Source organism: Miniopterus schreibersii (assembly GCF_964146895.1).
Source record: "Miniopterus schreibersii genome assembly, chromosome: 5".
NCBI lineage: Eukaryota > Metazoa > Chordata > Mammalia > Chiroptera > Miniopteridae > Miniopterus > Miniopterus schreibersii.
In genome coordinates this window covers 89,426,866-89,453,645 of record NC_138106.1, presented here as the reverse complement: position 1 = coordinate 89,453,645, position 26,780 = coordinate 89,426,866, and the positions used below count along the sequence as shown (strand labels likewise).

At 37.8% G+C, this 26,780-nt stretch overlaps 1 protein-coding gene across 5 annotated transcripts in view; it reads right to left on the bottom strand.

Moving 5' to 3' along the window:
• Nucleotides 1–26,780, bottom strand: part of XRN1 (5'-3' exoribonuclease 1) — a 126,321-nt gene that overhangs the window by 9,631 nt on the left and 89,910 nt on the right. For 3 of the 5 annotated variants that reach the window (XR_013998917.1, XM_081138902.1, XM_081138904.1), the window contains exons 28-37: nt 25,919–25,975; nt 25,659–25,791; nt 22,821–22,890; nt 18,331–18,538; nt 17,140–17,235; nt 12,097–12,205; nt 5,250–5,311; nt 3,696–3,818; nt 3,089–3,248; nt 1,261–1,442 (exon numbers count right to left, since the gene is read on the bottom strand). Coding sequence is in view for 4 of the 5 variants with exons in the window: in XM_081138902.1 (XP_080995028.1) it covers nt 1,261–1,442; nt 3,089–3,248; nt 3,696–3,818; nt 5,250–5,311; nt 12,097–12,205; nt 17,140–17,235; nt 18,331–18,538; nt 22,821–22,890; nt 25,659–25,791; nt 25,919–25,975 (1,200 nt within the window). In the remaining variant the exon portion in view is untranslated. Of the gene's footprint in view, nt 1–1,260; nt 1,443–3,088; nt 3,249–3,695; nt 3,819–3,966; nt 4,078–5,249; nt 5,312–12,096; nt 12,206–17,139; nt 17,236–18,330; nt 18,539–22,820; nt 22,891–25,658; nt 25,792–25,918; nt 25,976–26,780 lie in introns of all 5 variants that reach the window. The other 2 variants (XM_081138905.1, XM_081138903.1) reach the window with 2 other exon arrangements.

Sequence of the window (26,780 nt, the reverse complement as noted above, 5' to 3'; positions counted from 1 at the left end):
ACACCAAGGGATGGGAAACTAGGACTTGTACTTGCTTTTGTAAATAAGGTTTCATTGGAACACAGCTGAGTCCATTCGTTTATATATCTTCTGCGGCTGTTTTTATACTGTACCTGCAGAGCCGAGTAGTTGTGAAGAGACCACATGGCCTGCAAAGCCTAAAACACTACTATCTAGACCTTTACAGAAAAAAATTTGCTGACCCCCGCATGACACCATCCTCCAAACAGCAGGTATTTTGCTAATATGAATTAATTACCAAAATCTAAAAGACTCAGAGGTACTGACTGATTATAACTGTTTACATTATACTTTTTTTTCTTTTACAAAAAGGATACTTTCTTTTAAATTCTACTTTTTCAAAAGGTAGCAGAGTTTAATCCTGCTTTCTGTTTTAGGCAAGAATGTATCAAGAACTCAGATGTAAAAAGGTAACATAAACTTTCTTGTAGCCAGTGGTCCTCAAGGTGCAAGTCTGGGAACCCTGAGGGCCACTGAGACACTTGCCAGGGGTTCTTGAGGTCAAAGCTATTTTCATAATAGTATTAAGATGCTATTTGCCTTTTCGCTCTCGTTTTCCCACAAGTACAGAGGACAAAACGCTCAGTGACAGTTTCAGATTCTATACTCTGCTTTACTGTCGTATCAAAGAATATCCACAATTATATGAAAAGGCTATCAAAATGCTCTCCCTTTCTCAACTGTCCATCTGTGTGAGGCCAGGTTTTCTTCATATATCTCAACCAGCACAATGTGTCACAACAGACTGAGAGTAAGAAGATATGAGAATCTAGCTTCTTCTATTAAGCCAGACATGGAAAAGATTTGCACAAATGTAAAGCAAGACCACTTACTAAATTTTTTTGAAAACTTATTTTTAAATAAACAAATACTTAAATTGTTTTAGTTTTAATTTCTAATATGGTAAATATGGGTGCAACACAAGTAAACAAGAGTTCTTTGAGGTCCTCCGCAAAAAGTGGGGAGTTTCTAAGGTGAAAAAGTTTGAACCAAGGTTCTTTAGACCAAGATCCCTGGCTCCATCAGTCTAAAGAATTTTGCTGGGCTCCCTGCTGCCTAGGTTCTCTAAGGGCTCTGGTTCTGCATAAATGAATCAGCTGGAGTGAGAAGTCTAAGTATCTGCTGCTGATAAAGTAAAAAAAGTCAGCTCCGTTAGACTTTTTCTAGCCAAACACTTCAGTCGACTTCCTTAGGCTCAGTGTTAAAGAACTTCTATAAATGGAACACAGTATACTATACCTGTGGTGTTCTAAGAAAAGAGAAATCTGGTTGTGGCATTCCAACAAGGGAACAGATTCTAGAGAGTTCAGCTGCTGGTGTGGACACAGAAGGGATCTGGCTGGAAGCAGGCCAGCACACACTGTCTAGAGACCGAACAGGATGGTACTCACTAGAACTGTGAGGCTTGTTCATATAAGATGCTACCAAAAAAGAAAACAGGACACATCTGTATTAAAGGTATCTCAAACTAGGCAATTATTGCAGGGTTTCAATAAATACGAGCAAAAAATTGTTAAAAGGTGAAAAGAGGAACCTCCCATGAAACAAATATAAGAACTATTTAGTACAGCCTAAAATTACTAAGAATTCAGTGAAGATTTCTAGGTGATTGTAACTGATTAGTGATACACGATTAAAAGAAAGATTTAAAAATACAATAAGTAGGTGACAGCCAAAAATGACCATCTGGAGAAATTAATGACTACAAAGTTACATTACAGGCAGAGTCTGAACAAGCAGATGGCTCTCTTGAGCTGATTTACAAACAAGTCTTAGGTTTTGAGGCTTTGGCTTCAGTCTTCTCAAAATGTTACCCTACACTCTGAGATACCATAAATGAAAGATTTTGTTGCTCCAAATGATGCTTCTTAAATTTTTTTTTCTGAAATTATGTCTTTAAAGTGCTTTTATACAGAAAATGATTTAAAAATTCTGAGAGAACAAGAGCAGAATGAACCTAACCCTCTTCCTGTCCTAGACTATAAAAAGGTTCAATGGCAGCCCCAAGTCACAGATGTCATCAGCTCTGCAACATGCTCTGGATTCTGAGCTCTTGACTCTCAGGTATATGATTATTTTTCATTATAATGAAACAAAGAAAAAGTTGCTTGTTTTTGGCAGTGGGACCATCTTTATCCAATTTTGTTTTAAATTTTTATTTTGCTCTATTTCAAGAGCATGCCTGTCACTGTATTAAATAATTAATTTCCTAATGGTTATTGGAATTTCAATGAATCATTTATCCTAATATTCACTAGAGTATAAATAGAAGAAGGCTCTGATTTTCTTCCATATTTTGATCCTTAATAAACTCAGATCTGCTTATTTCAAAATGTTTTTTACCTATCTCAGAAACTTCTACCCTCACTGACTTTTGCATTACTGACTCTTTCTGGTAGCCTTCTGCAGATAATTACATAGACAAAATACTAAGGTATAGGGGACAGAGTGGGCAGGAGCAATGATGGATAGTTATTGAAATCCAGCCACGTGCCAGATGTGCTACGGGCCTCGTAGGTTTCAGATAAGTAACCACTTTCCAATGCCTGCCTCCATTAATTATTTTGAATGATTTTATAGCTTTTATTTTTACAATGATCAAGTTATTTTAACACACTAATATTAATTTTTGGCACCAACAACGTGCTAGACGCAGTGTTAGCTGCTTCGTGCATGGCACATAATTATCACAGCAGCCATTTGAGAAGTTCTTCCCATTTGTAAGTAGGAAAAAGAATTTCAGAAAAGTTAAGTAATACATTTAAGTTACACAATCATTCTTAAATTACTGAAAAAAGAAAAAAAAGTTAGAATGGGGAAACATTTCCAGGCTTGAGATGTGCAGTTGAGTATCTGTAACAGTGCAATTTAAGTTTTCACAAGAAGACATTTAGGAACTATATACCTTTTGGTTACACAGCTATTATATAAATGATGCAAACATAAAAATTACACTCTTATGTGTTACTTTTAATTATATTTTTTAAAAATAAAAGTTTTATCTTTAAAAAGCACAAAAAATAAATTGAATTTCTAAAATGATAGTAGTTGTGCTTAGCTTACTTACTTAACTTCTTACCCTGTTTGGGCTGTGAGGAAGGTCCACATTCGCCCCTCCTGTTAGAGGAGACAGTGACTTCAGGACCAAACTGCTTCATTTCGCTCTTGTGGTCCACAGGGTCAGAGGCATCAATTTTTAGAATTTCTTTAAGCATCCGTGTTCCCTTCTGTTTTGAAAATGATTGGTATGTAGATGGTGAAGGTAGAGGGAGAAAAGTTAACAGAATTACTAGTAGAGCCTACTTATCCTTCTTTTAATGAGTTACAATGTTAAAAATGAAAAACAATAACTACACTGAAATCCAGAATAAGAAAAATCAATAGCCTAGAGTTGAGGGAAAAAAACAAACAAAAACACCTCAACATTTCCTGGCTTAACTTTTGACCAAATTGCCTAGTAGCAATGTTCGCAAGGGAGCGATGTGTAGTCTAAAGAGATAAACAAAAGGATGGCTATTCCCCGGGGCAGTCCGGTTTTCCTCACGGGAGGGCGGTGCAGATGCAGCGCGCCAGTCTACCGGAGAGAAGGGGTTGGACGGCTGCAGGGGGGGGGGGTGTTCATGGCCAACAACAGTGAAATTAGCAGAGTACAAAAGTTATCACAAAATACGAACCATAGCAAATGACTGCGGTGACAAATGTTCTTCACTGGGGGGCTCTTCATGATGAGAGGACTGGACTTCGTTTTCTTTGGAGATAGTCAAGGATGCTAAAAAGTTCTCAAATCCAGTGTTAGGCTAAAAGAATATTTTGTGCATGAAGATGGAAGTACAAGGACACAGAAAAAGCTAAGAGTTTTATGTACAAAAATGATTTATAATTTCCACCAATCATCTAACCAGGTGTTCAAGTGTGGGAAGCTCAATGGGATAAATGGTCTTTTATCTTATCCACAGCACTTGGACAACGAGTCCTAACCTTCTGATTCTCTGAGACTTCCATACTTTCACTTCTCTTCAGGAGCTTAGTGTTATATTTGTCAGGCCACCCAAATGTCTACAGAAGAGTATGAGTGAGCTTTTTGTGCAAATGAAGTTACTACTTAATAGTGTTCTAAACAAATACCTATAAACTTGTTAAATACGTTACTCTCTCTCCTGTATTGTAAGGAAAAAAGGGGCCTGTAAACTTGGATGAGGGGAAAATTACATCTGTATCTTCATTAACTTCTAAATAAGAATTCAGAATTCCCTTCAATTATGAATACTGGCAGCAAACCACAACAGGGGTGATTCTACTTCATATAATTGGTTTTCTTTGACATTTTATGTACTTTATTTCAGCATTAAGACATTATTTTGAGAAAGAGTCCATAGACTTCACCAAAGAGGTCCATGGCATGAAAAGTTTATAAACCCTTTTTCTAGAGTAAAGGAAATCATAGCATGAGTTGCAGAATAGGGCCTTAAAAGTCATATAATTCAACCATTTTACTGATATCTAAATATTAATGAATTCTATTTACTAAGAACCTACCATGTGCCAAATACTCTAAGATATCTTTTATAAATTTAACATATTACTAGCTATAAAAGATCTAATTTTTTCAAACTATTAAAATATAATATACATACAGAACATACACACATAAGGGTACATATTGATTTTTTTAGATTAAAATTTGTTATACTTTGATTATAAAATGTATGTATAGTTCATATCAAACAGCAGAGACTACATAAAATAAAACATAAACTTCAGCTCCCCTCTGCAACCTAACTCTGCAGAATTAACCATTAACTTTACTGTTGATCCACATATTTTCAATGTATATACACATTTGCATATTTATATTTATATATACATATATGCATTTGTGTATGAGGTATGTTTATATGTACTTACAGATGATCTGTATTGAGAGAGACAAGTGATCTATTTTTATCTCCATTTAAAGATGAAGACTTTGAGGCTGAAAGCTGTGGTGAATTGCTCCAGGCCACCCAACTATTGAACAGCAGAACTAGGGTTTCAGGTATTTCTAGTTCCAAATCCTGGACTCTAGCTGTGCAACCTCCCACCTAAGTGTCTCTCAGACTACACTTTAGCACCCTCTTGCCACATACCTTATGGATTTGACTGAAAGGGCTGCAAAATTCAGTCAGATGCCACAAAGCCACCAACTGCAATAAGCTGGCTACTAGGTGTTTCATTTTAAGAAAGCTTACCTGGCTGTTTGACATTTTCTGTGACCAACTCTCAGTTTTAGGGATCTTACACTCTTCTTTAACTAGAGACAAGAAAACAGAAATTTTGGTAAATGAAAGAACTTGCTGCACACCAATTACATTTACCAAATATTTACCACCTCAAGGTGGTATGTTAAAAATTCACATAATCCCAAGAAGACAAGGTCCTGATCTTGAAGAATTTATAATCTAGATCAGGGGAGGAGAGATGCTCACAGGTAACAAGAAGAAAAAGGGAAGGGGGCATCAGACTGAGCCTGGATGGATAATAGGTTTCCAATGGGCAGGACAGGAGGCTACGTGTTCCAGGCAAAGGAAATAACAGGAGAGAAGACATAGAAATAGAGAACACGGAATGTGTTTATAAAACTCTAAACAGACCAGATCTGCTAGAGATGAAGCCATGTCATGGAGCTTAACTGCGCTCCAGAAGCGGGTTGGTGCCACGATCTGAGAGGTACCGAAGACTCTGGAATGAAACTGGTAGACAAAGGGCAGCCAGTGGTTCTGAGCAGACAGTGGTGATCAGATCAGAACTGTGCCTTAGGAAGATGAAAATATGTCAGTGGCTTATTGAATAGACAGAAGGAGATTAGGAAGCTACTTTAGTATTAATGTTAAGGGGAAATTGGGGGAATGGGAGGGGAAACAAAGAGGACGCATTAGAAGATGAAGGAAGAAAGGGAAGGAGGGAGAAAGAGACAAAAAATAGATGGTGAGGAAAGAAGCAGAGGGACAGGATGGGAGGCAGGAAACGGGATCCACTGAGCAGAGCAGGAAGGGACAGAGCTGGAACAGGCGGGGAAGAGCAGGACAGAGAGCGGAGGAGAAAGGGAAGGGAAAGGAAGGTGATGGAGGGAAGGAAGAGAGGAAAGGAAGGAATTTTGCAAAAAGAAGAAAAAGAAAAAGTGAGTTGGCAGGTATCCTTAAACTTTTATTGAGACAGTAAACCTTTATTGAGACACACATGAGAGAACTAACCAGAATGCCATATAATGGAAAGAATTCACATTTACATGAATAATAATTTGAAGAATAATCACAATGTATTTCAATTAAATATAAAATCTTCAAGCTATATTTATCATATTTATAGGGACATTAATCTATACAGTGGAACCTTGGTTCTCGAACTTAATTCGTTTTGGAAGGCTGTTTGAGAAGTAACTTGTTCAAAAACAGGCCAGGAAACCAGGACAAGTGGAACAGGGAAACTGAGACAGAGTTAAACAGCAGTTTGCAGTCATCTAGTAAATTCTATCTTCCCTAAACCAAGGACACTTGAGAGTAAATGGTTTGTGTTAGATGGACCAGGTACAGAAGCTCATCAGGGCAGGAAGCCCCAGATGCCCAGCAAGGGGGAAAACTGGGAAGCAAGGACCTTGTCCCCAGGGGAACCTCTCCTCCCCCAGCACATTGCTGGTCATTAGGTTTAGACCCCTGAGCATTTACTCCCTGAAGATAACATCCAGGCCTCAGCTGTATTTCAGCTCCAGGCCCAGAAAAGCAGCAAAACCAGAAAAGTGGCCCCGTGGCTGCCTCAGGACCAGCTACATTGACTAATGACCCTATGCCCTGGCACCGACCAACCAGTGGAGACCAGGACCCCAAAAGAGCACACCTGGAGAGCTGATGAATATTCTATTGAGACCCTCCCCTGAGACCTCCCCTAAGATTCCCCGCCTTCAAGAGAGAAATAAAAGCCTCAAGACAAAGGACTCAGTGGGCTCTCCCTCTAGGGAGCACCCCCCCTCTACTCCCTATCCCCTCTTCTTCCCCCACAGGCACACCTCCTAAACAATAAGGGTCCCCAGGAGACTTGCAACCAGGGGAGCAATGGCCAGCCAGCAGCACCTGGGCTTACTCGCTGAACTTGACCAATTCCTTTTCTCTGGCTTCCCAGTGAGCCAGGGCAGCCCAGCCTCGGCCCTCCTGTTGCTGCTTCTATGCTGAGCCCTTTCTTGTTTCACTGTCTCAGCTTTAACGAACGTTCCCTCACAGTCATCTGGACTCGTGCTGTGAGATCTTTCCTGCATGGAGTCAAGAACCCACACACTATTGGCCAGCCCTAGGCAGACCAGCCAAGGGCTAGGTCCCCTGTCCAGTAATAAAACCAAATCATTTCTTCCCATTAGAAATAATGTACATTGAATTAATCTGTTCCAGACCCCAAATGATTCTGTTTTAACCTGTCTTATATACAGTACATGTCTAATGCACTGTTTAATCTGTAAACAAACATTTCTTTCCTTAAGTTTATCGAACCACCCCTACTAGCCTCAACCGGATCACTTTCCGCACTCCTTCCAGGGTGTCTCTCAGGTCAGCATGCAGCATCTTCGCTTTTTCACCTCGATCGCTGCCTCCCAAATGCTGTCAAGGGCTAACTGCTTTTCTTTGATACAAATCAACAACAGTTTTTCTACCTCTTCAACTGCCTGTGATCATTGTTTCTTTCACACCCTTAGCATCATCAGCACTCCTGATGGCCTCTTTACGTGTTAAAATCATGCTACTCATTCACCAACAACAAAAGCACTGTCTCCTTGGTGGCCTGAGAGACGCTTTCTTTCATGCTGAGGGATCAACCTGAAAGGGTTGTTAGTTCAAAATCCAAAGTTTGGTTCAACCACTGAGACATTTTTTTCTGTGAACAACCTGGTTGAGAACCTAACTGTTCAAGATGGGAGACGTTTGAGAAATGAGGTTTGACTATATTTAACTTAAAATATTAAAGGAAAAATAACATATAGATATTAGTATAAAATACAGTCAGTCTAGCAGTTATCAAACTGAACCAAAGTTATAAAACCACAAAGCATTTTTTAGAAAAATATTTTAAAGCACTATTTTAATACTAGATGTACTATATAAACACATAAAATACCATGCATATACAATAATAATAATAAATTAGAATCTGGGCTATGCATGAGACGTTCCTCTGCTGGGAAGCTCTTCACAAGCTTTCTGTACAGCTTATCCCACTCCACTTCCCTTTTATTTGGGTCTCTGTTCAAATGTTATGTCCTCAAACAGGCATTCCTTGACAACCTATTTAAAATAGGACACTTTATCACTCTACCCCATAAATAGCTTTATTTTTCATCACAACATTTATCATTACTATGGATTATGGAATTTAATGTTTGTCTACGATCAGGTTCCACTTTGGAATGTAAAAGCTTGTCTGTCTTGTTCATTCATGCATTCCCAGCACCATGCACATAACAGTTCAAGAAGCAGCAGTTGAATAAATAAATGAATACCAAATAAGCCACATTTTCAACACAGAGAGCGATCTGCTGCAGGTTGGGAACACTTTGGTCAAGAGAAGAGAAAAAGCGAGTGCAAGAGCGAGATTCTCATCTCTGCATCTCCTACTGCACACTAGACACTACTGGAAAAAGGCAAAGAGTAAAATATACAAACTAGGTGAGTGCATATTAATAATAAAATATTTGTACATATTTTTAACAAAAATCTGTAACAAGTTTGGAGTAACTTAATTAGCAAGTGTTGACACACAAAAAAGTAACTGGATTACTTTAAATAAAATTTATCTCGAAAAGTAGTGAGAGCAGAGGCATCAGCAAAAATATGTCAGAGTGAGGATCTCTAAAAATTCTTTCCTCCATAAAAGCAAGGAGCAAATGGACCAGAGAATTTTTATTTAATCACCAGAATCCAAATTTTCAGAACTATGAAAGTTAATCAAAGGCTTACAACAATCAGGGGACTATTTACTCAAGAAAAAAGACACTACTGCCCTGGCTGCTGTGGCTCAGTTGGCTGAGCATCACCTTGTGCATGGAAGGGTCTTGGGTTCGCTGCCCAGCCAGGGCACACACTCAGGTTGTGGGTTCAGTCCCCAGTAGGGACATGTGCAGGAGGCAACCGACCAGTTTCTCTCTTAATTTGATGTTTCTCTCTCTCTCTCTCTCTCCCCCTCTTCCTTCCTCTCTCTCTAGAATCAATAAAGAACATATCCTCAGGTGAGGATTTAAAAAAAGACAAAATCTTAGTAAGGACAGTGAGCTTTGCGGCATTTTAACTTGCCCTAATCCCATACACAGTCTCCAGCTCTACACAGCCTTCAGAAATAGCAGCTGGCATTTTTGGTGAAAACCCATAAGCCTGGCTACCACCAGAGAGATCAGAATAAGGGTGTTCTTTCACAGTGTTATTCCCAACAGTCATGAGGTGAGTATTACCATGATATCAAAATTGAAGACATCACATGAAAAGAAAATTAAAAATATTCCTTATGAATACAGATGCAAAAATCCTCAAAAAAATACTAGGAAATCAAATCCTGTAGCAGGCAAAAATGATCATACACTGTGACCTAGTGGGATTTATCCCAGGAAAGTATAGCTGTGTCAGCGCATGAAAAACATTCAATGAAATACACCATATTAACCAACGAAGGACAGAAACCATGTGATCATCTCAAGTGACATGGAAATAGCATTTGACAAAACCTAACATCCCTCCAAGAAAAACAAAAAACACCCTAGGAATAGAAGTGAACTTCCTCAGCTACAAAGGGCATCTACCAAAACCTGCAACTAATACTACACTTAAAGCTGAAAGACTGAAAGCTATCCCTAAGATCAAGACAAGATATGAATGTCCACTCTCACCACTACAATTCAACATTGTACTGGTGGTTCTAGTCACAGCAATTAGGCAAGAAAAAGAAATAAAAGGCATCCAGAATTGTACAGGAAAAATGTAAAACTATATATGCAAATGCCACAAAAAATGAGGGCTAATAAACAAGTTTCAAAATATGGAAGGACATAAGATCAATACACAAAAGTCAGTTTTATTTCTATATATAGCAATAAATAAAATTTTTTTTTAAGAAAACAGTTCCATTGACAATAGCAGTAAAAAAGAATAAAATACTTTTAGGAATAAATTTAACAAAAAAAGTGTAAGACTTGTACACTGAAAACTACAAGACATCATTGAAAGAAATTAAAGAAGACCTAAATAAATGGAAAGGCATTTTGTATTCATGTAGAGGAAGACTTAATATTGTTAAAAAGACAATACCACCCAAAGTGATCTACAGATTCAATGCAATCTGTATAAAAAGTCCAGCTGCCACTTTTGCAGAAATAGGTAAGCTAATTCTAAAATTCATATGAAAATGCAAGGCACCAGTACAGACAAAACAATCTGGGGGGAAAAAGTTGGAGGAGTCAAACTCTCCAATTTTAAAACTATGGTAATTAAGACGGTGTGCTGTTCCTATAAAGATGGCATATAGATCAAGGGAATGGAAATAAACCCATACATCCATCGTCAACTGATTTTTGACAAGGGTGCCAAGACAATTCAACAGTTGAAAGAACATTATTTTAGCAAATAGTGCTGGGACAACTGGATATCCACATGCAAAAGAATGAATATAGGCCCCCTACCTCGCTCACTCATACCATATTCAAACACAAAAATGAAAAAGAAAAAACTATTGTAAGAGATAAAACTATAAAGCTCTTAGGGGAAAAACACGAAACAGGTTTAAATCTTTGTGACCCTGGATTAGGCAATGGTTTCTTGGTCATGACACCTAAAGCACAAGCAACCAAAAAAAAAAAAAAAGTAGAAAAAATATCAGAGAAGCCTGTAGTATACAGAATATATAAAATCCTTACGAATCAAGAATAAAAAGACAAATAACCCAATTTTAAAATGAGCAAATATTTTGAATAGACATTTCATCAAAAACGATAAACAGCCAATAAGCACATGAAAAGATGCTCACCATTACTTGTCATAACCAACGGTAAGTGAAAGGTGCGAGGAGGCTGCACTCTACATCCACCAGAGTGCCTCTATTAAAAAGACGGCAATAACAAGTGCTATGGGGGTGTGGAAAAGTCAGGCCCTACACACTGCTGGAAGCAATGTGAAATGGTACAACTAGTTTGGAGAAGTTTGAGAGTTCCACAAAAAGTTAAACATAGAGTTAACATATGACTCAGTAATTTCACTCATTCATATATACCCAAGAGAACTGCAAACATATGTTCACACAAAAATTTGTACACAGATATTCACAGCAGCATTATTCATTATAACCCCAAAGTGGAAACTTCCCTAATGTCCATCAACAGATGAATGGTAGTAAACAAAATGTAGTATTTTTACAATACAATATTTAGCCATAAAAAGGAATGAAGTATTGATACATGCTGCAACATACAACATTGATAACCCCTGAAAACAGTAAGCCAATTGAAAGAAGCCAGTCCTAGCCCTGGCCATGTGGCTTAGTTGGCTGGAGCATCAACCTGTGCACCAAAAGGTTGCGGGTTTGATTTCCAGTCAGGGCACATACTTAGGTTGCTGGTTATACCCCTAGTGGGGTCCAGGACAGGAGGCAATAAACCGGTTTCTCTCTTATATTGATGTTTCTGTCTGTCTCTCTTTCTCTCTCTCAAATCAATAAAAACATATCCTTGAGTGAAGAAGCCAGCCACAAAAGGTCACACATATTTAATGATCCCATTTATATGAAATATCTAGAATAGGCCAATCCATAAAGGCAGGAAGTAAATTAGTGCTTTGCCAAGGGCTGGAGGTATGACTGCTAATAGGTAGGATATTTCTTTTGAGGGCTGATGAAAATGTTTCAGTATAGATAGACAGTCACACTGGTTGTATAACTTTGTGAAAATATAAAAAACCCAACTGATTGCATTTTAAAAAATGATCAATTTTGTTGTTAATTATAACTTAATAAAGCTGTTAATTAATAAAAATAAAAGGAAGCAGCACCACAAGTACACTTTTCTAACTTAAAACTTACATTTTCTGTGAGGCTCATGTTTTCTCTGCTGACATTTAACACTGCTGTCACTTAAGCCAGATTTATGATGTTGAGTTACTTGACTTATTTCTTGAGGTAGAACTGCACCCTGAAAGTTAAAATTCTTATAAATGATTTAAGGAAAGTCTTATTACTATAACTACTTCTTTTCTTCAATGTTTAATAATTATTATTTTTATTAAAATTATATAGCTCACTAGAAAACAAATTAAAGAATGCAGAAAAGTATAAAGAATTTTAAAAACCACTCAAATCCACCATCCAGAAGTAAACATTATAACACAATGGCCATCACTACAGATGTTTCTCTATGCATTACTTAACAAGATACATAGAAAACTATCATTTTACAATAATACTACATTCAATAGAAAAAATTAAATATGATTTTGCTTAAAGTTAATAATATAGACACTAAAGAAATAATTAAACTTTAGCTAAAGTTCTTCACAACAGAAATCACACCCTCTAAAGATCCGTCTAGATCTGTGTTAGAATATTCCTCTCCTGGGCAGTGGGGTGGGAAATAAGCAGGTGCTGTAGAACAAGTGCAGGGTAAGGATGGGTCTCTGTGGGTTCACTGTACTATTCTCTTGATTTCATTATGTTACACATTTCCATTAAAAAGTTTTAGAAAATTCATCATTTCTGCCTCTGATGTGAAAGTTGTGAACTGATTTTTATTAATATTTATATTGTCAAGGTTTGCAAATGATGGAAGACTATGACCAGACAGCAGGACTGACTATAAAGCTACAGTAACTGAGACAGTACAGGAATGGGCAGAATTAGCAAAACGGCAGTAAGTTTTTCCTAAAGATCATATTATATTCCTTTGTTTTCTGATAGGGAGAGGAGGCCTGAAGGCAAAAAATATATAATTTTCCAAAGTTGGGCAGAAGAGAAAGCAAAGCAGATGTTCAATACAAATTTATCATTTCACAATTTTTTTAAATCCTCACTCGAGGGTATGTTTATTGATTTTAGAGAGAGGGGCAGGGGGGATGAGCAGGGGAGAAGGGAGGGGGGGGAGAGAGAGAGAGAGAGAGAGAGAGAACGAACTTCCAATTGGCTGCCTCCCATATGAACCCAGACCAGGATGAACCTGCAACCTAGGTATATGCCCTGACCGGGAAGCAAACCCAAAACCTTTTGGTGCATGAGACAACACTCCAACCAACTGAGCCACACCAACCAGGGCCATCATGTCACAATTTTGCTTTTGGTGGGCCCTATTTATTTTCTTCTGAGCAAAGACAAATAATAAACCCTGGGTACAAAGGCATATCATGTCCTCATTGGCAGCAGGCATGCTCGAAAATCATTGTGACAGGCACCAGCATGTGTAGGAAGGTCCAGTGAGCTCATATGCACAGAATACCCAGGGCTCTTTAGTCTTTAAGAGTGAAAGGGTCAAGAGATTTCTACTTGCATAGCACAATGGCTGGTGGGGTTATGGGTTACAGAAGTACTTATAGGAGATTTTGACTTTAAGGAAGTGAATCAGAACATCAGGATCAATAGATTGGTATGAACAAGTACTGTGTTAGTGTCTATTCTGTGCCAGGCATGGTAAGACGTACTTTGCATCCATGATCTTAATATCATTACAATGCTATGATTATAAAAATGCTATGGTAGATTTTGATTCCACTGTATAGATGAGTAAGCTGAGGCTTAAAGTGGTGAAGTAATGTGGTTACAGTACTAACAGGAGGACTGACAGCTGAGTTCACTCTGAAGCCCAAGCTCACAGTGCCATTTCAGAGAAAAGTGACCGTAAGCTCAGCTGGAAGAAAACACCGTTTGAGTACAGTCTTTTCAGTTGTTCTGTCTACGTAGCTATTTGTTAGTCATGTTTTCATATTTTTCCAATAAAGGCTTGACTTTTTTAAGAAGACTTTTTAAAGAGCAGTTTTAGGTTCACAACAAAATCGCTCCCTTCCCCCACACATGCATAGCCTTACCACTATCAACGTCCCTCACGGGAGGGGCACGAACCCATAATCACCCCGAGTCCATAGCTTGCGCTGGGCTCACTCTTGGTGTTGTATATTTCATGGGTTAGGGCAAATGTACAATGGCATGTGTCCACCATACAGTGTGGATCAAAAGGAGGCTCTGTAATCAATCTAACTGAAAGTAACCTCACAGGGTGATCTGATCATAAATTCCTAACTGGGCAGGTGATAGTGGGTAGGCATGCCTCAGGCCTATAGCTTCCCTAATAAAAGGTTATCTTTGCCTTAAGCAAGCCCTGTTTATTGTTTCTGTGCATCTGGGTTAACGCGTCTTTAAAATGCCTCTTTTTCAGACCCCTCAGAAGGGTAACCACCCTCAAGAAAGCATATAACCTTGTTATTCTATAACCCAATCATTGCTATTTTTCTGTCTTGCTTTCTCCCAAGTTTATGTAATCTTCCTTATGTTCCCTCCTTAATTCCAAATGAGAAAAGAAACTGCAAACTGACATTCTGGGGAGCATCTGAGATCTTGCTTCCTGGCATATTGTCAACATTGGACAAATAAACTCATAAAAATTCTTTACAGGTTTGGACATTTCTCTTACATCATCAACAACAATGGTATTACATAGAGCATTTTTCAGTACCGTAAAAATCTTAAGTACTCCACTTATTCATCCCCACCTCTCTCCCTAATCCTTGGCAACCACTGATCTTTTTACTGTCTCCACATTTTTGCTTTTTCCAGAAGCTTGATTTTTTTTAATTGTGTTGAGTTTTCTAGAATTTGTTCATTGGATGAATATCAGGCTGCTTTTTAATGCCTCCTGGATATAAATGTTGTATGTGGTGGATCATAATTCTTGGAACACACAGGAGATAAAACACTAGAGCATTAAACTGATATAAATAATGAAATAGCAGCCAGTAACAGAAGATGCATGCAGAATATTCTGAGAAAATATAATACCAAGTGTTGAGGTCCCTCAAAGAAATAGGTAGTAACATGACTAGTGTACCCTGACTGAGAGGGGAATTTTGGAAGTGAGAGAGGACTAGCATCCTAAGTGGAAGGAACAAGATGTATAGATAACCCGAGATAGGAATTATCTGTTTGTGAGAAAGGGAAAGTAAAGGGACCAGTTTGACTGGAACGACCATTTTACCAAATACTTAAGACATGCTTTATGTAAGAATCAGGTAGGGTTAGGTTATAGAAGAACTAAATATTAGTTTGAGTTGAGGCTGAATTCCAGCAGTACTACTAAACAGGGAGCCCTATACGGTCTAAGTATTTGAATTATACTATTTTAGGGCTGGAAAAGACCTCCAAGGTGATTTAAGCCCACCAACTTAATTTTATAAATGAGGCCAAAGAAGCTCAGGGAAATTAGATTTACTCAATTTGAGTTACAAAACCTCTAATTTCCTGATTTTCTGCTACCAGATTTACTACACTACAATGCCTCAGGGCATAAACCCAGGAGCTCTTATTAATTAGAGACTTTGCCCAATTACACCATCAGGACAGGACAGGTGAAAGGGTCTCTAGGAAAGACTGATTAGGCTGTGCTATGTAAGAACTAGAAAAGAAAGAGGCAAGAAAGAGGAAATGTAGAGGGGAGGTGATGCTAGGCCTGGAACGACAACCAAGGTCCACTGTGGAAACTGAGAAGCAGTGAACAGTTGACGGTCTCATTGCAAAAAAGTATTAGGAGATTAAGAGTAAAACATTTTAAATTCCATGCTTTCCAGACTATATGCTTGGGGAAAATGGTAGTGTTAGAATAAGGATAAGAGAACAGGCCATAGCTGTGGTCAATTCTGAGACATCCTGAGGCTGAGGGGGATGGTGGGCATCCATCTGTATCTGTCTCCTAAATAGTTGGAGATACTGGGTTAGATCTTGACTGAGAGGTTGGAATCAAACATAAATTATATTGAGTGGTAATTAAGGAAGAGAGTGGCAATATGCTTGACTTGTGACTTTGGCTCTTTCCTCTCTTCCTTAATTACCACTCAACTGGAGTGACATTGGTTAATAAAAGTAATTAGGTTTGTCTTTTAACCCCAAACCTAATTCATCATCAGTTGGCAATCCCTACATCGTACTGTAGAATTGTGTATCTCAAACCAATATACTTTTATTAACCAATGTCACTCCAATAAATTCAATTAAAAAAAATGTCTAGCATTTGACTACTTCTCACAGGCTCCTACTATCCTGTCTAAGTCTGTATGGTAGGCACTTGGTAAATGTGTTGAATGGGTAAGTGACCGACAGCAAGCACTCCTGAAGAATGAGTGGTCAGCAGCCTCAGAGATTACAGAGCAGACAGGGTCTGAAAATCTGGATACGGGTTATACTTAGGTAGACACGATTTATGGATGATTGAAGGAAAACTTATAATTGCATATTTACAGAAGAGACCTGTCTATTGTGTCACTCTCACTTTCTATGTTTATTTTACCTCCATTCCCTTTGCTATTTTCCCCTCTCTATCTCTGATAAGGCCACTGTCACTGGAGGATATTTGTATAAATGAGGCCCTCATGGTGCAGGCTACTGGTTTATAAATTTGAGAGAACATTCCTTCTTGACCTAAACTGAGAAGATAGGCCAGTAACTTGCAACAAAGTTATAGGATTTCATTCCTTTTCCTCTTTTTCGGTCTGAGTCTACTCTTTCAGCAAGATTTCTTTCTTTTTCTTAATCTTTATCAGGAATATGAATCTGCTCATTCATCTTTAAGATAATCACCTGCCAGCAAAGCTATACATTCACGTGGAAACAAATAAGTTACTGAGTACCATTAAGGCCTTTGTTCAATTTAAACTATAGTTACTATGATTTTGTAAACAACTAAAAAATAATCCAAAACTAATTTAAAAATTGTCTATATTCTCATTCATGGATCAAAAACTTTTTTGTATGTAGCTGAACAAAAGTATGCAAATTCATGAGATTTCAGAAGAAAATTAATCATTGCATACTTGAAAAAGGAATATAAAATTAAATTTTTTCAAGTTAAATGTCTATCAAACAAGATATACATACCTTCTCTTGTAGAGTTGGATGAAAGTGCGAAACCTTTCCAGATCCCTGTAAGGACTGCCAAATGTTGCAAAATTCATCATCATCTTTAGTAGGTACCTGGCAAAGCACAAAAAATTTCTTAAGGAACTGACACATGAAAAAGTAAAGTTTCATGTTAAAAAGCAAATAATTTACTCATTAAAATTATTTAGCACAAGAGGATATTTAATGTACATTATCTGAAATCTCAACCCTTTTTCTGGAGCTCAACACAGTCACCCTGACGGCATTCTACTAGAGTGAACATGCCGTTCTTCATATGCAATTGGTTTTGAAAGGTTTTATTCTAAGTGTTTAAAGCGCAACAGATGCTATAGATTATACTAAATCCGTATATCCCCACCAACAGGTTCTTCCAATGTACTGTTATATTATCTCATTTAAACTAGCATTTAATGATTTGATTTTTAAAATGTTCATCTTACACAAACGCAATCTAATAGATTAGATTAGATTAATAAATCTGCTATTACTTATGGAGAACTGATTTCATGCAGATTAAAACTCTGCAAAAATATGCACCAAAAATTTAACAGTAGTTACCTATGCGATTTGAGAGGGTTTTTGCTTCTGTTTCCTTTGTTATTATCTACTTATCTGTGTTTTCTAATTAGTGTACAATAAACATGTATTATTTGGATTAAAAAGTGTGGTAAGATTTGTGGCCATGGAATGAAATACAGGTACGTGTCTCACACAAAACAATTTGATTTTTGTCCCCAGGAAAATGAAATAAAGGAAATTACCCATGGTGGGAACTTGAAAATTGCTTTTGATAAACAAGATATAGTCCTCTCCCTTTTACCTTTCAAATTTATGTCATTTTATAGTAGATATAGTAAAATATGGTAGATATATAAGATAGTAGATATATAAGAAAAAAATTTTAATGTTGGTTTGAAAATAAATATATAAAGAGAAAAAAGACATTTTCAAGATTATTTTTTAAATAAATGTCTTTGTTCTTTACTATAACTGTAATTTTATAACATAGGTAGAATGCAATTAATAGCATTCTCTACTGGCCTATTAGTTTAGAACAAAAATGGAAATGACTTAAAAAAAAAACTTTTTAAAACAATAAGTCTAATTAGGTTTCTATTTACAGTGTGCCTCTGATTTGTAAAGGGCAATTACAGAAAGAGTCTTTACTTGTGTAGGAACAAAGAGAGACTGAGGGGAATGGTTTAAGCCTCCCAAACGCCCAGCTGAAACCGGTGGATTCGAGCTACAGTGATTCACAGCTGGCTGTGGTTTCACAATGGCGGTCAACTTCTGATTTCCAGTCTCAGAGCGACTCCCATGAGAAAGGTTCACCAAGGCACTTGTTGGCAGTCGATAACCCCTACCAGGTGAGCACCTAAAAGTAAAAAGTTACATCAAAATCAAAATGAAATAATACTGACTGTGCTAGAAAGAAATAACAAATAATTTTTAGGTGGACAGCCCATTTTCTGAATCAATAAATATTACTTTTAAATTCAGTAGAGAAACTTGAAATCATACAAAAATCTCAGTTTATAAGATGATGCATTTCTGAAGATTTTCCAAATAGACTATTCAGGGTTGCTCAGTGGGAAAGACTGCTCTACAGATGTAGTTGTATGTGTAGAGGTAGGTATGTGCATGTGTTAGCTTGCCCTCAGGGGCCCACAGCATAATAGCTGACAATGACTAAAAGTTTATGAATTAAATGTCAAACTTCTTAAAAAGACTATGGTTTGTACAATGTGGGTCAGGAAATCCCAGAGCTATTCAAGTGTGGAGCCATTCTCAGTATGGCTCTATATAGAAGAATCAAATAAATAAAATCAGAAATGAAAGAAGTTGTAACGAACATCAAAGAAATACAAAAGGTTATACAAGAATACAAAACTCTATGACACCAAATTCAATACCGAGAAGAAAAAATTCTTAGACACATATAACCTTCCTAGACTGAACAATGAAGAACTGGAAAACCTAAACAGACCAATCATTAGTAAGGCAACTGAAATAATCATAAAAAAATGCCCAAAAAAAGAAAGTCCAGTACCAGATGGCTTCACCAGTAAATTCAAAGATTTAATACCTGTCCTTCTCAAACTATCTAAAATATTGAAGAAGAGGGAATACTTCCTAATTCATTTTATGTGGCAAACACAACCCTGATACCAAGACCAGGCAAAGACAACAGAAAAAAAGAAAACTTACAGGGCAATACCTCTGATGAATGTAGATGCAAAAATCCGAAACAAAATATTAGGAAGTCAAATGTAGTAATACATTAAAAGCATAATACATCACGATCAAGTGGGGTTCATTCCAAGGATGCAAGGATAGCTCAACATATGCAAATCAAACACTGTGATGCACATTAACAAAAGATAAAAATCATATGATCATATCAATAGATGCAGAAAAAGCATTTGACGAGATACAACATCCACTTATAATTAAAACTCTCAATAAAATGAGTATAGAAAACAAGTATCTCAACAAAATAAAGGCCATATATGATAAACCAGAGCTAATATCATACTCAGTGATGAAAAACTGCAAGCTTTTCCTCTAACAAGACAGGGGTGTCCACTCTCACCACTCTTATTCAACATAGTGCTGGAAGTCCTAGACAGAGCAATCAGGAAAGAGAAAGAAATAAAAGGATCTAAATTGGGAAGGAAGAAGTAAAACTGTCACTATCTGCAGAACATGATTCTACATATAAAAAACCCTATACTCTCCCAAAAGACTATTAGAAACAATAAACAAATACAGTAAAGTTGCAGGATACAAAGTCAATATACAAAAATTTGTTGTGTTCCAATATACAAAAATCTGCTCTGTTCCTATATACCAACAATGAAATAGTAAAAGAAATTAAAAAAAAAATATCCCATCTACGACTACTAAAACAAAAAACACCTTGGAATAAATTTAACAATGGAAATGAAGAAGCTATGCATTGAAAACTACAAGATGTTGTTGAAAAAACTGAAGACACAAAGAACTGGAAAAAGATTCCATGTTCATGGATTGGAAGAATTAACATTGTTAAAATGGTCATATAACCTAAAGCAATATATAGCTTTAACGCAATCATCATTAAAATCCCAATAGCATTTTTCACAGAAATAGAACATAAAAATTCTCTAATTTGCATGGAACTACAAGACCCCAAAGAGTCAAAGCAATCCTGGGGGGAAAAAATCAAAGCCAGAGGTAACACACTGCCTGACTTCAAACTATACTATAAAGCTACAATAATCAAAAGTATGGTATTGGCAGAAAAAACAAACACAGACCAATGGAACAAAACTGAGAGCCTGAAATAAACCTGCACATATATTGGCAACTAATTTTAGATAAAGGAGCCAAAAACATACAACGGAGAAAGGAAAGCTTCTTCAATAAATGGTGCTGGGAAAACTTGAAAGCCACATGCAAAAAAATGAAACTAGATTATCTGACACCATACACAAAAATTAACTCAAAATAGATTAAAGACTTGATTGTAAGGCCTGAAACAGAATACACAGAAGAAAACTTAGGTACTAAATTTTGGTCTCAGAGGGGTTTTTATGAACTTGACCCTAAAGGTAAGGAAAGTAAAAGCAAAATATAAATGAATGAGATTATATCAAACTAAAAGCTTCTATACAGCAAAAGAAACCATCAACAAAACAAAAAGGCAACACATCAAATGGGAGAAGATATCTGCAAACAAAGCCTCTGATAAGGAGCTAATAGACATGAATAGTCACTTTTCCAAGGAAGACAGATGGCCAAGCGACACATGAAAAGATATTTAATACTACCAGTTATTAGGGAAATGAAAATCAAAACCACAATGAGATACCATCTCACACCTGTTAGGGTGGCTGTTATCAACAAGACAAGACATCATGAGTGTTAGAGAAGTTGTGGAGAAAAGGGAACCCTGGCACACTGCTGATGGGACTGTAAATTTGTGCAGCCACTATGGAAGACATCACACAGGTTACCCCCAAAATTGAAAGTAGAGCTACCATATGACCCACCAATCTCTCTGCTGGCTATATACATGAAAAATTTGAAGACACCAATTCACAACATATGTACCACTATGTTCATTGCAGCATTATTCAAAATAGCCACGGCATGGAAACAACCTAAGTGTCCTTTGACCAATGACTGGATAAAGAAGATGTGGTACATAAAGAAAATGGCTATATTATTCAGCCATAAAAAGAAAAAATACTGCCATTTGTGAGAACACGGGTAGATCTTGAGAGTATCATGCTAAATGAAATAAGTCTGATAGAAAAGCACAAGAAACATGATTTCTCTCATATGTGGACATAAAAAAAGTAACAAAAGAACAAACAGCATAGATACAGACATCAGCATGGTGATCACCAAAGGGAAGGGGGTAGGTGTAGGCAGAAGAGCAGAGGGTAAAGGGGGTACAGAGGGCGATGGAAGGGGACCAGGCTTTGGGTGAACACACACAATACAGCCTCAGAGAATGCATTACAGAATTGTACTTGAAATCTACATAATTAACCCATGTAACCCTAATAAATTCCATTTGAAAAAGAACAGACAGAACACACTCATAGATACCGACAAACAGAATGCACTACTGGACGGGCAGGGGCTGGCGGAGGACGCACAGGGATGGGGTCAAATACATGGTGACAAAAGGGGACCAGACCTTGGGGGCGAGTGTGCCACGGAGTACACAGGTGTGGCTTATAAAGGTGTACACCTGAAACTTACACAGTGTTATTAACCAATGTTACCCCCAAAATTTAATAAAAATGAAAATAAAAGTATAATAAAAATAAAATAAATTAAAAAATTAAATTAAAACAAACAAAAAAAACCAATCCAATTTTCTTCCTCTAAGCCCCCTAATCTCTGGCTATCTTTTCTCCCCTTCATAGTCAAACTTCTCAAGAGTCAGCTCAATCTCCTGTCTCTCTTACTACACCTGCCATTCATACCTCACACCACCCCAATCTAGCTTGAACACTCACAATTACATTAGAACAGATGACGAAGACTTAATATGTTACTAAATTAAAAAACATTTTATTCCTCAAGTTATTTAAACATTTAAAATGCAAAACTAATCATGCCACACCTCTGATTTTGATGGCTTCACACTGCTTTAAGGATGAAGACCAAGATCCTTAACATGTCCTGAAAGTTGGCTTAAAAGTTCCTGCACAATGTGGTCCTTGCTTTTCTCTCACTTTAATCTTATACAGTTTCTCAAGTTCAGGAACACTTCCATTCCTTTAGTTTTCTGAATGGGTAAATATGCTGTTGCATATGCCAGTCCTTTTTCCTGACTACTTGTCACTTTTCCTCTCTTTCCCTAGTTAACTAGTATTCATTCTTCAAGTCCCACCTTTCTGGAACCATCAGGACAGATCATACTATTATAGAAACCTGAACTCCTGTAATTAATTAATACTGTAATCAGTTAATTATCTCCCACACCAAAATGAAAGCTCCACGAGGATAGAAAACAGGTCTGATTCACTTTACATCCCTAGTAGGAAGCATGCGTCTTGCACATAATAGAAACTCAAACTACAGACAAACAAGTAATGAAAAGTCACTGGCCACATGGATATATTCTTAATTCATGATTATAATCTGGAAATACAAACCTTATTGTTAAGCCTCCAGGAAATTCTTCATCAAATAATACTTCAAATAGAACATCGGCTTCTCTGTTAGCTGTTAAAAAAAGAGAGAAAAAAATCATGATGAAAAATTAGTGTATGAGGTTTTGAAATTTAAGAAATATTAGAACTACCAAAAAAGGGTGTGGGGAGTACAGACAGTAAATGAAAAGCAAATAAGCTCACAGACTACCTTACTTGTATTAATTTACAGTAAAATATTTCAAATCTGATGCTCTGCGGAATATACTTTTCTCTCTGCTTTCGTGTATGTTTGAAATTATTCATAAGAGAGTTAAAAAAAGAAGTAACGTGAGAGTGTGCAGCCGGACAGTGCTCCCGCCCCGGGGTCTGGCTCGGTTGCCGAGTGTCAGTGGCCTGTGCGCCCAAGGACCTCAGGCTGCATTCCTGTCAAGGGAACACACCTGGGTTGCGGGTTTGTTCCCCGGCCCTGGTCGAGGTGCGTGCCGGAGGCAACAAACTGATGTCTCTCACATCGATGTTTCTCTCTCTCTGCCCCCCCCCCCCCCGTCTCTAAAAAAATAAAAAAATACCCTCAGATGAGGATTAACAAAAATTAAAATGAAAATGAAAAGGTCTTCCAATAAGAACAAAACACAATGAAAATGTGAAAACACAGCGGGAGTCGGGGGTGGGATGGAAAGGACGAGGCTATTATTAGATACAACAGGCAGGGGTTTGTGGCCCACGGATCCCAAAGGCGGCCCCAAGGGCCCGGCTGACGATGGCCGGGAAGACTACGGGTTCACAGCTGAGACACGAGACACGACGCAGACACTGGCACAATGGACTTAGGAGCGGAGAACAACAAATTTGGCAGAGAGCATGACGAGATATATCTGGAAAGATCAAATTTACCCGTAACACCAAGGTAGAGTGAAATAATTAGCTATAATGTTCTGAATTCTAAGCCCGAATTAGTAAGAGTCTATCACAGTCACTCTCCCTCCCCCCTCCCCACCACCGCTCCATTATACTGGTTCTGTTTCTCTGACTGCTGTAATTCCTAGAGCTATGCCAGCTCCTGGAATGGGCGGGAGCATGCCCCACCACCCCCAGTCCCTCACTGCCCAGCTGAAACCCGGCCTGCAGAACTCATACTGTTGTACCTCTCAACCTGACACTTTTACCTAAAACCTAAACTCAAGAAGCTCCCATTTCCTGTCTGAGGGAGGAGCCACTTCTTCAGAAGATTACTGACATTTGTTCACCCCTTAGTGGAGATGACTACGGAGATGTGGTCTCAGATGAGGGCAGTAATGACAAATATCCCCCTTCTATTCCATGCCCGTGGCAGACATAGCTGATCAATCACAGAGCTCTTTTCCACTCAGGATAGATGCAGCTTTAAAACCCTTCAAGACAAAATTCCAAGCAGTCGCTATTACTGATAGGAGTTGTCAGAAGAAAGGAAACTTCCATGATATCAGACTCCTAAGGCCTTTATTAGGACAACCTAACTAGAGTACATCCAATAAGCTCAATGTCTGAGAAGCTGATGCAGGGAGTTGAGCAGATAGCAGCAGCAGGAGGGTTGCTTTATTACACCCATCTGTGGTAACACCTAGCCCAGACCCCCCTTTCTCCATTTCCAACAGCCAGAAATATATCCAAGAAATTATTTTTTAAAATTTTTTCAGAAAAGAAAATTCTCCTTTAGAGTCAAATAAGTAGGGAAGACCTCAAGAAGATGTGAAGATGAAAAATGTGGAGAACCACTGCTCAAAGTTAGGTAAGAATAAGGTGAAACAGTTCAAACCCCAGCTCTGCCATTTATCTGTGTAAAGGCAGGTGAGTCGCTTAACCTCAGGTGAGAAAGTAACACCTGAGGTTAAATGCAAAATGCAAAAGTGCCTGGCACAGTGTTGGCACTAAAGCAGTCCTCTTAGGTGCCTGGCCTGCCTGGGCCATGGAGGGGCAGTGCGGCTGCCCAAGCCCCTAGGCCCCTGGTGCACTGCTTTATGCTGGACGACTCTTTCTGGACTCTCTGCTGGCTTTCCTGCAGGCACACTGAGATCCTTGGCTGCCGCTTCCCTTTTCTCACCACTTTCTCTATTTATTTATTTTTTAGTAAAAAAAAATAACAAAATTTACCATCTTAACCATTTTTAAGTGTATAGTCCAGAAGTGTTAACTACATCCACATTGTTGTGCCACAGACTGATAGGTCTGCTTTATATACATGATCTAGCTGCATGCATAAAATGTGCAAATGAATATGCACATTTAATTAAAATATTTATCTTTATTGCTGAAAGTATTACAGATGTCCCCCTTCTCCCCCCCCAACCCCCTCCACTTCCCCTGCCCCCCAGGCCCTCCCTCACCTCATTATTGTCTGCGCCCATGGGTTATGCACATATGCATATAAGTTCTTTGGTTAATTAAAAATTTTTAACTGTAAATAAGCTCATACTTCATGTTTATTTCTCCACAGAAATCAAGGGATTACAATGACAAGGTATACTTCTGAGAAAAATTAGATGAAAGACTAACTTAAGGAGAAATGATGAAACACTTTGCTCAGTTTCATAAAAATATGTGCATACCCACCAAGGTCTTGTATAATTTTAATGTCCTATATATAAGCTACCAAATATTCAGCAGTCTTTACTCAACTCCTCTTCTTTTAATCACTTCCTAGATAGTTACGCAAGACAGAGAAGAATTTTCTCTGAAAACTAACCACCCCCAAATTAACTGAAGCATAAAAGGATTTAGTTTTTTCCTAACTTATAGTCATTCTCTGCTTAGATGTGACACAGAAATCTGTGTTTTACTCCACAAGTGCTGAGGCATTACCTCCTTTAATTCCTATGATGGTGCCCCGAAGGCCTACGGGCACCGAGAAGTCCTCCCTCACATTCACAACGCGGTCGAAGAGCCGGAACTCTGCATCCCGGTCAGGAGTGACTCCGTGCTGCTGCTGCAAAGGCTGGAAGGAGAAAGCTGTATTATTATTATTAACTCTAATTTAAAATTCTCTAGTAATATATTGAAAACATTTTGTTTCTTCTACACTTTCAAAGTAAAAACTTTGAATGCTTTAACAGGAAACTTACTCTGTACAGCAAATGGGGCTTCACTGTCACTCGCACCTTCTTACTATTCTTTCTTTGCTGAGGAAATAAAAACAATTAAATATTTATACATGAAGTTCTTCAGATGCAGCAAGGTGAAATAATAAATTCTTACAGTAAAATTTTTGAAGTATAAGACATATAGAAAAATGCAAAATTATAAGTGTACAGCCTGATGAATTTGTTATTGTGAATCCTAACCCAAGGATATTTTTTCCACTGATGTTTTAGAGAGCAGAGGGAGGATGAGACACACAGAGAGAAAGGTCGATGTGAGAGAGACACATCGACTGGCTGCCTCCTGCACTCGCCCCTTGACTGGAACTGAACCTGAGACCCTTCAGTCCGTGGGCTGAGGCTCTAACCATTGAGCAAACTGGCCAGGGCAGCCTGATGAATTTTTATAGTATAAGCATATCTATGTATAACCACACCTAGTTCAAGAGAGGCAGGACACTACTAAGCACAACATAAAAACCCTTGTATTCCCTTCCCTCCCAGTTACTACCTTTTCCCAAAAGTAACCTTACTTCTAACACAAACGATTAGTCTGTTGTGAACTTTATGTAAATGCTATCCCATTTCAATGCTTTTACTCTAAAAGGAATATATACAATGGTCAACAAAGACTTTTTAAAAAAAAGATATAAAGCATTGATCTATGACATATTGTGGTTTTGTGGCTACTTATAAAAAGGTGGCACTCATTTAATAAAATCCTTGCTTTTGAAATCTACTATGAAACTGGCTTTGGTGTTTGAATTTTCTGATCTAAAAAATGCTGGAAGACTTTTTTTAAAAAAACTATACATACACACACACACACACACACACATATTTTATT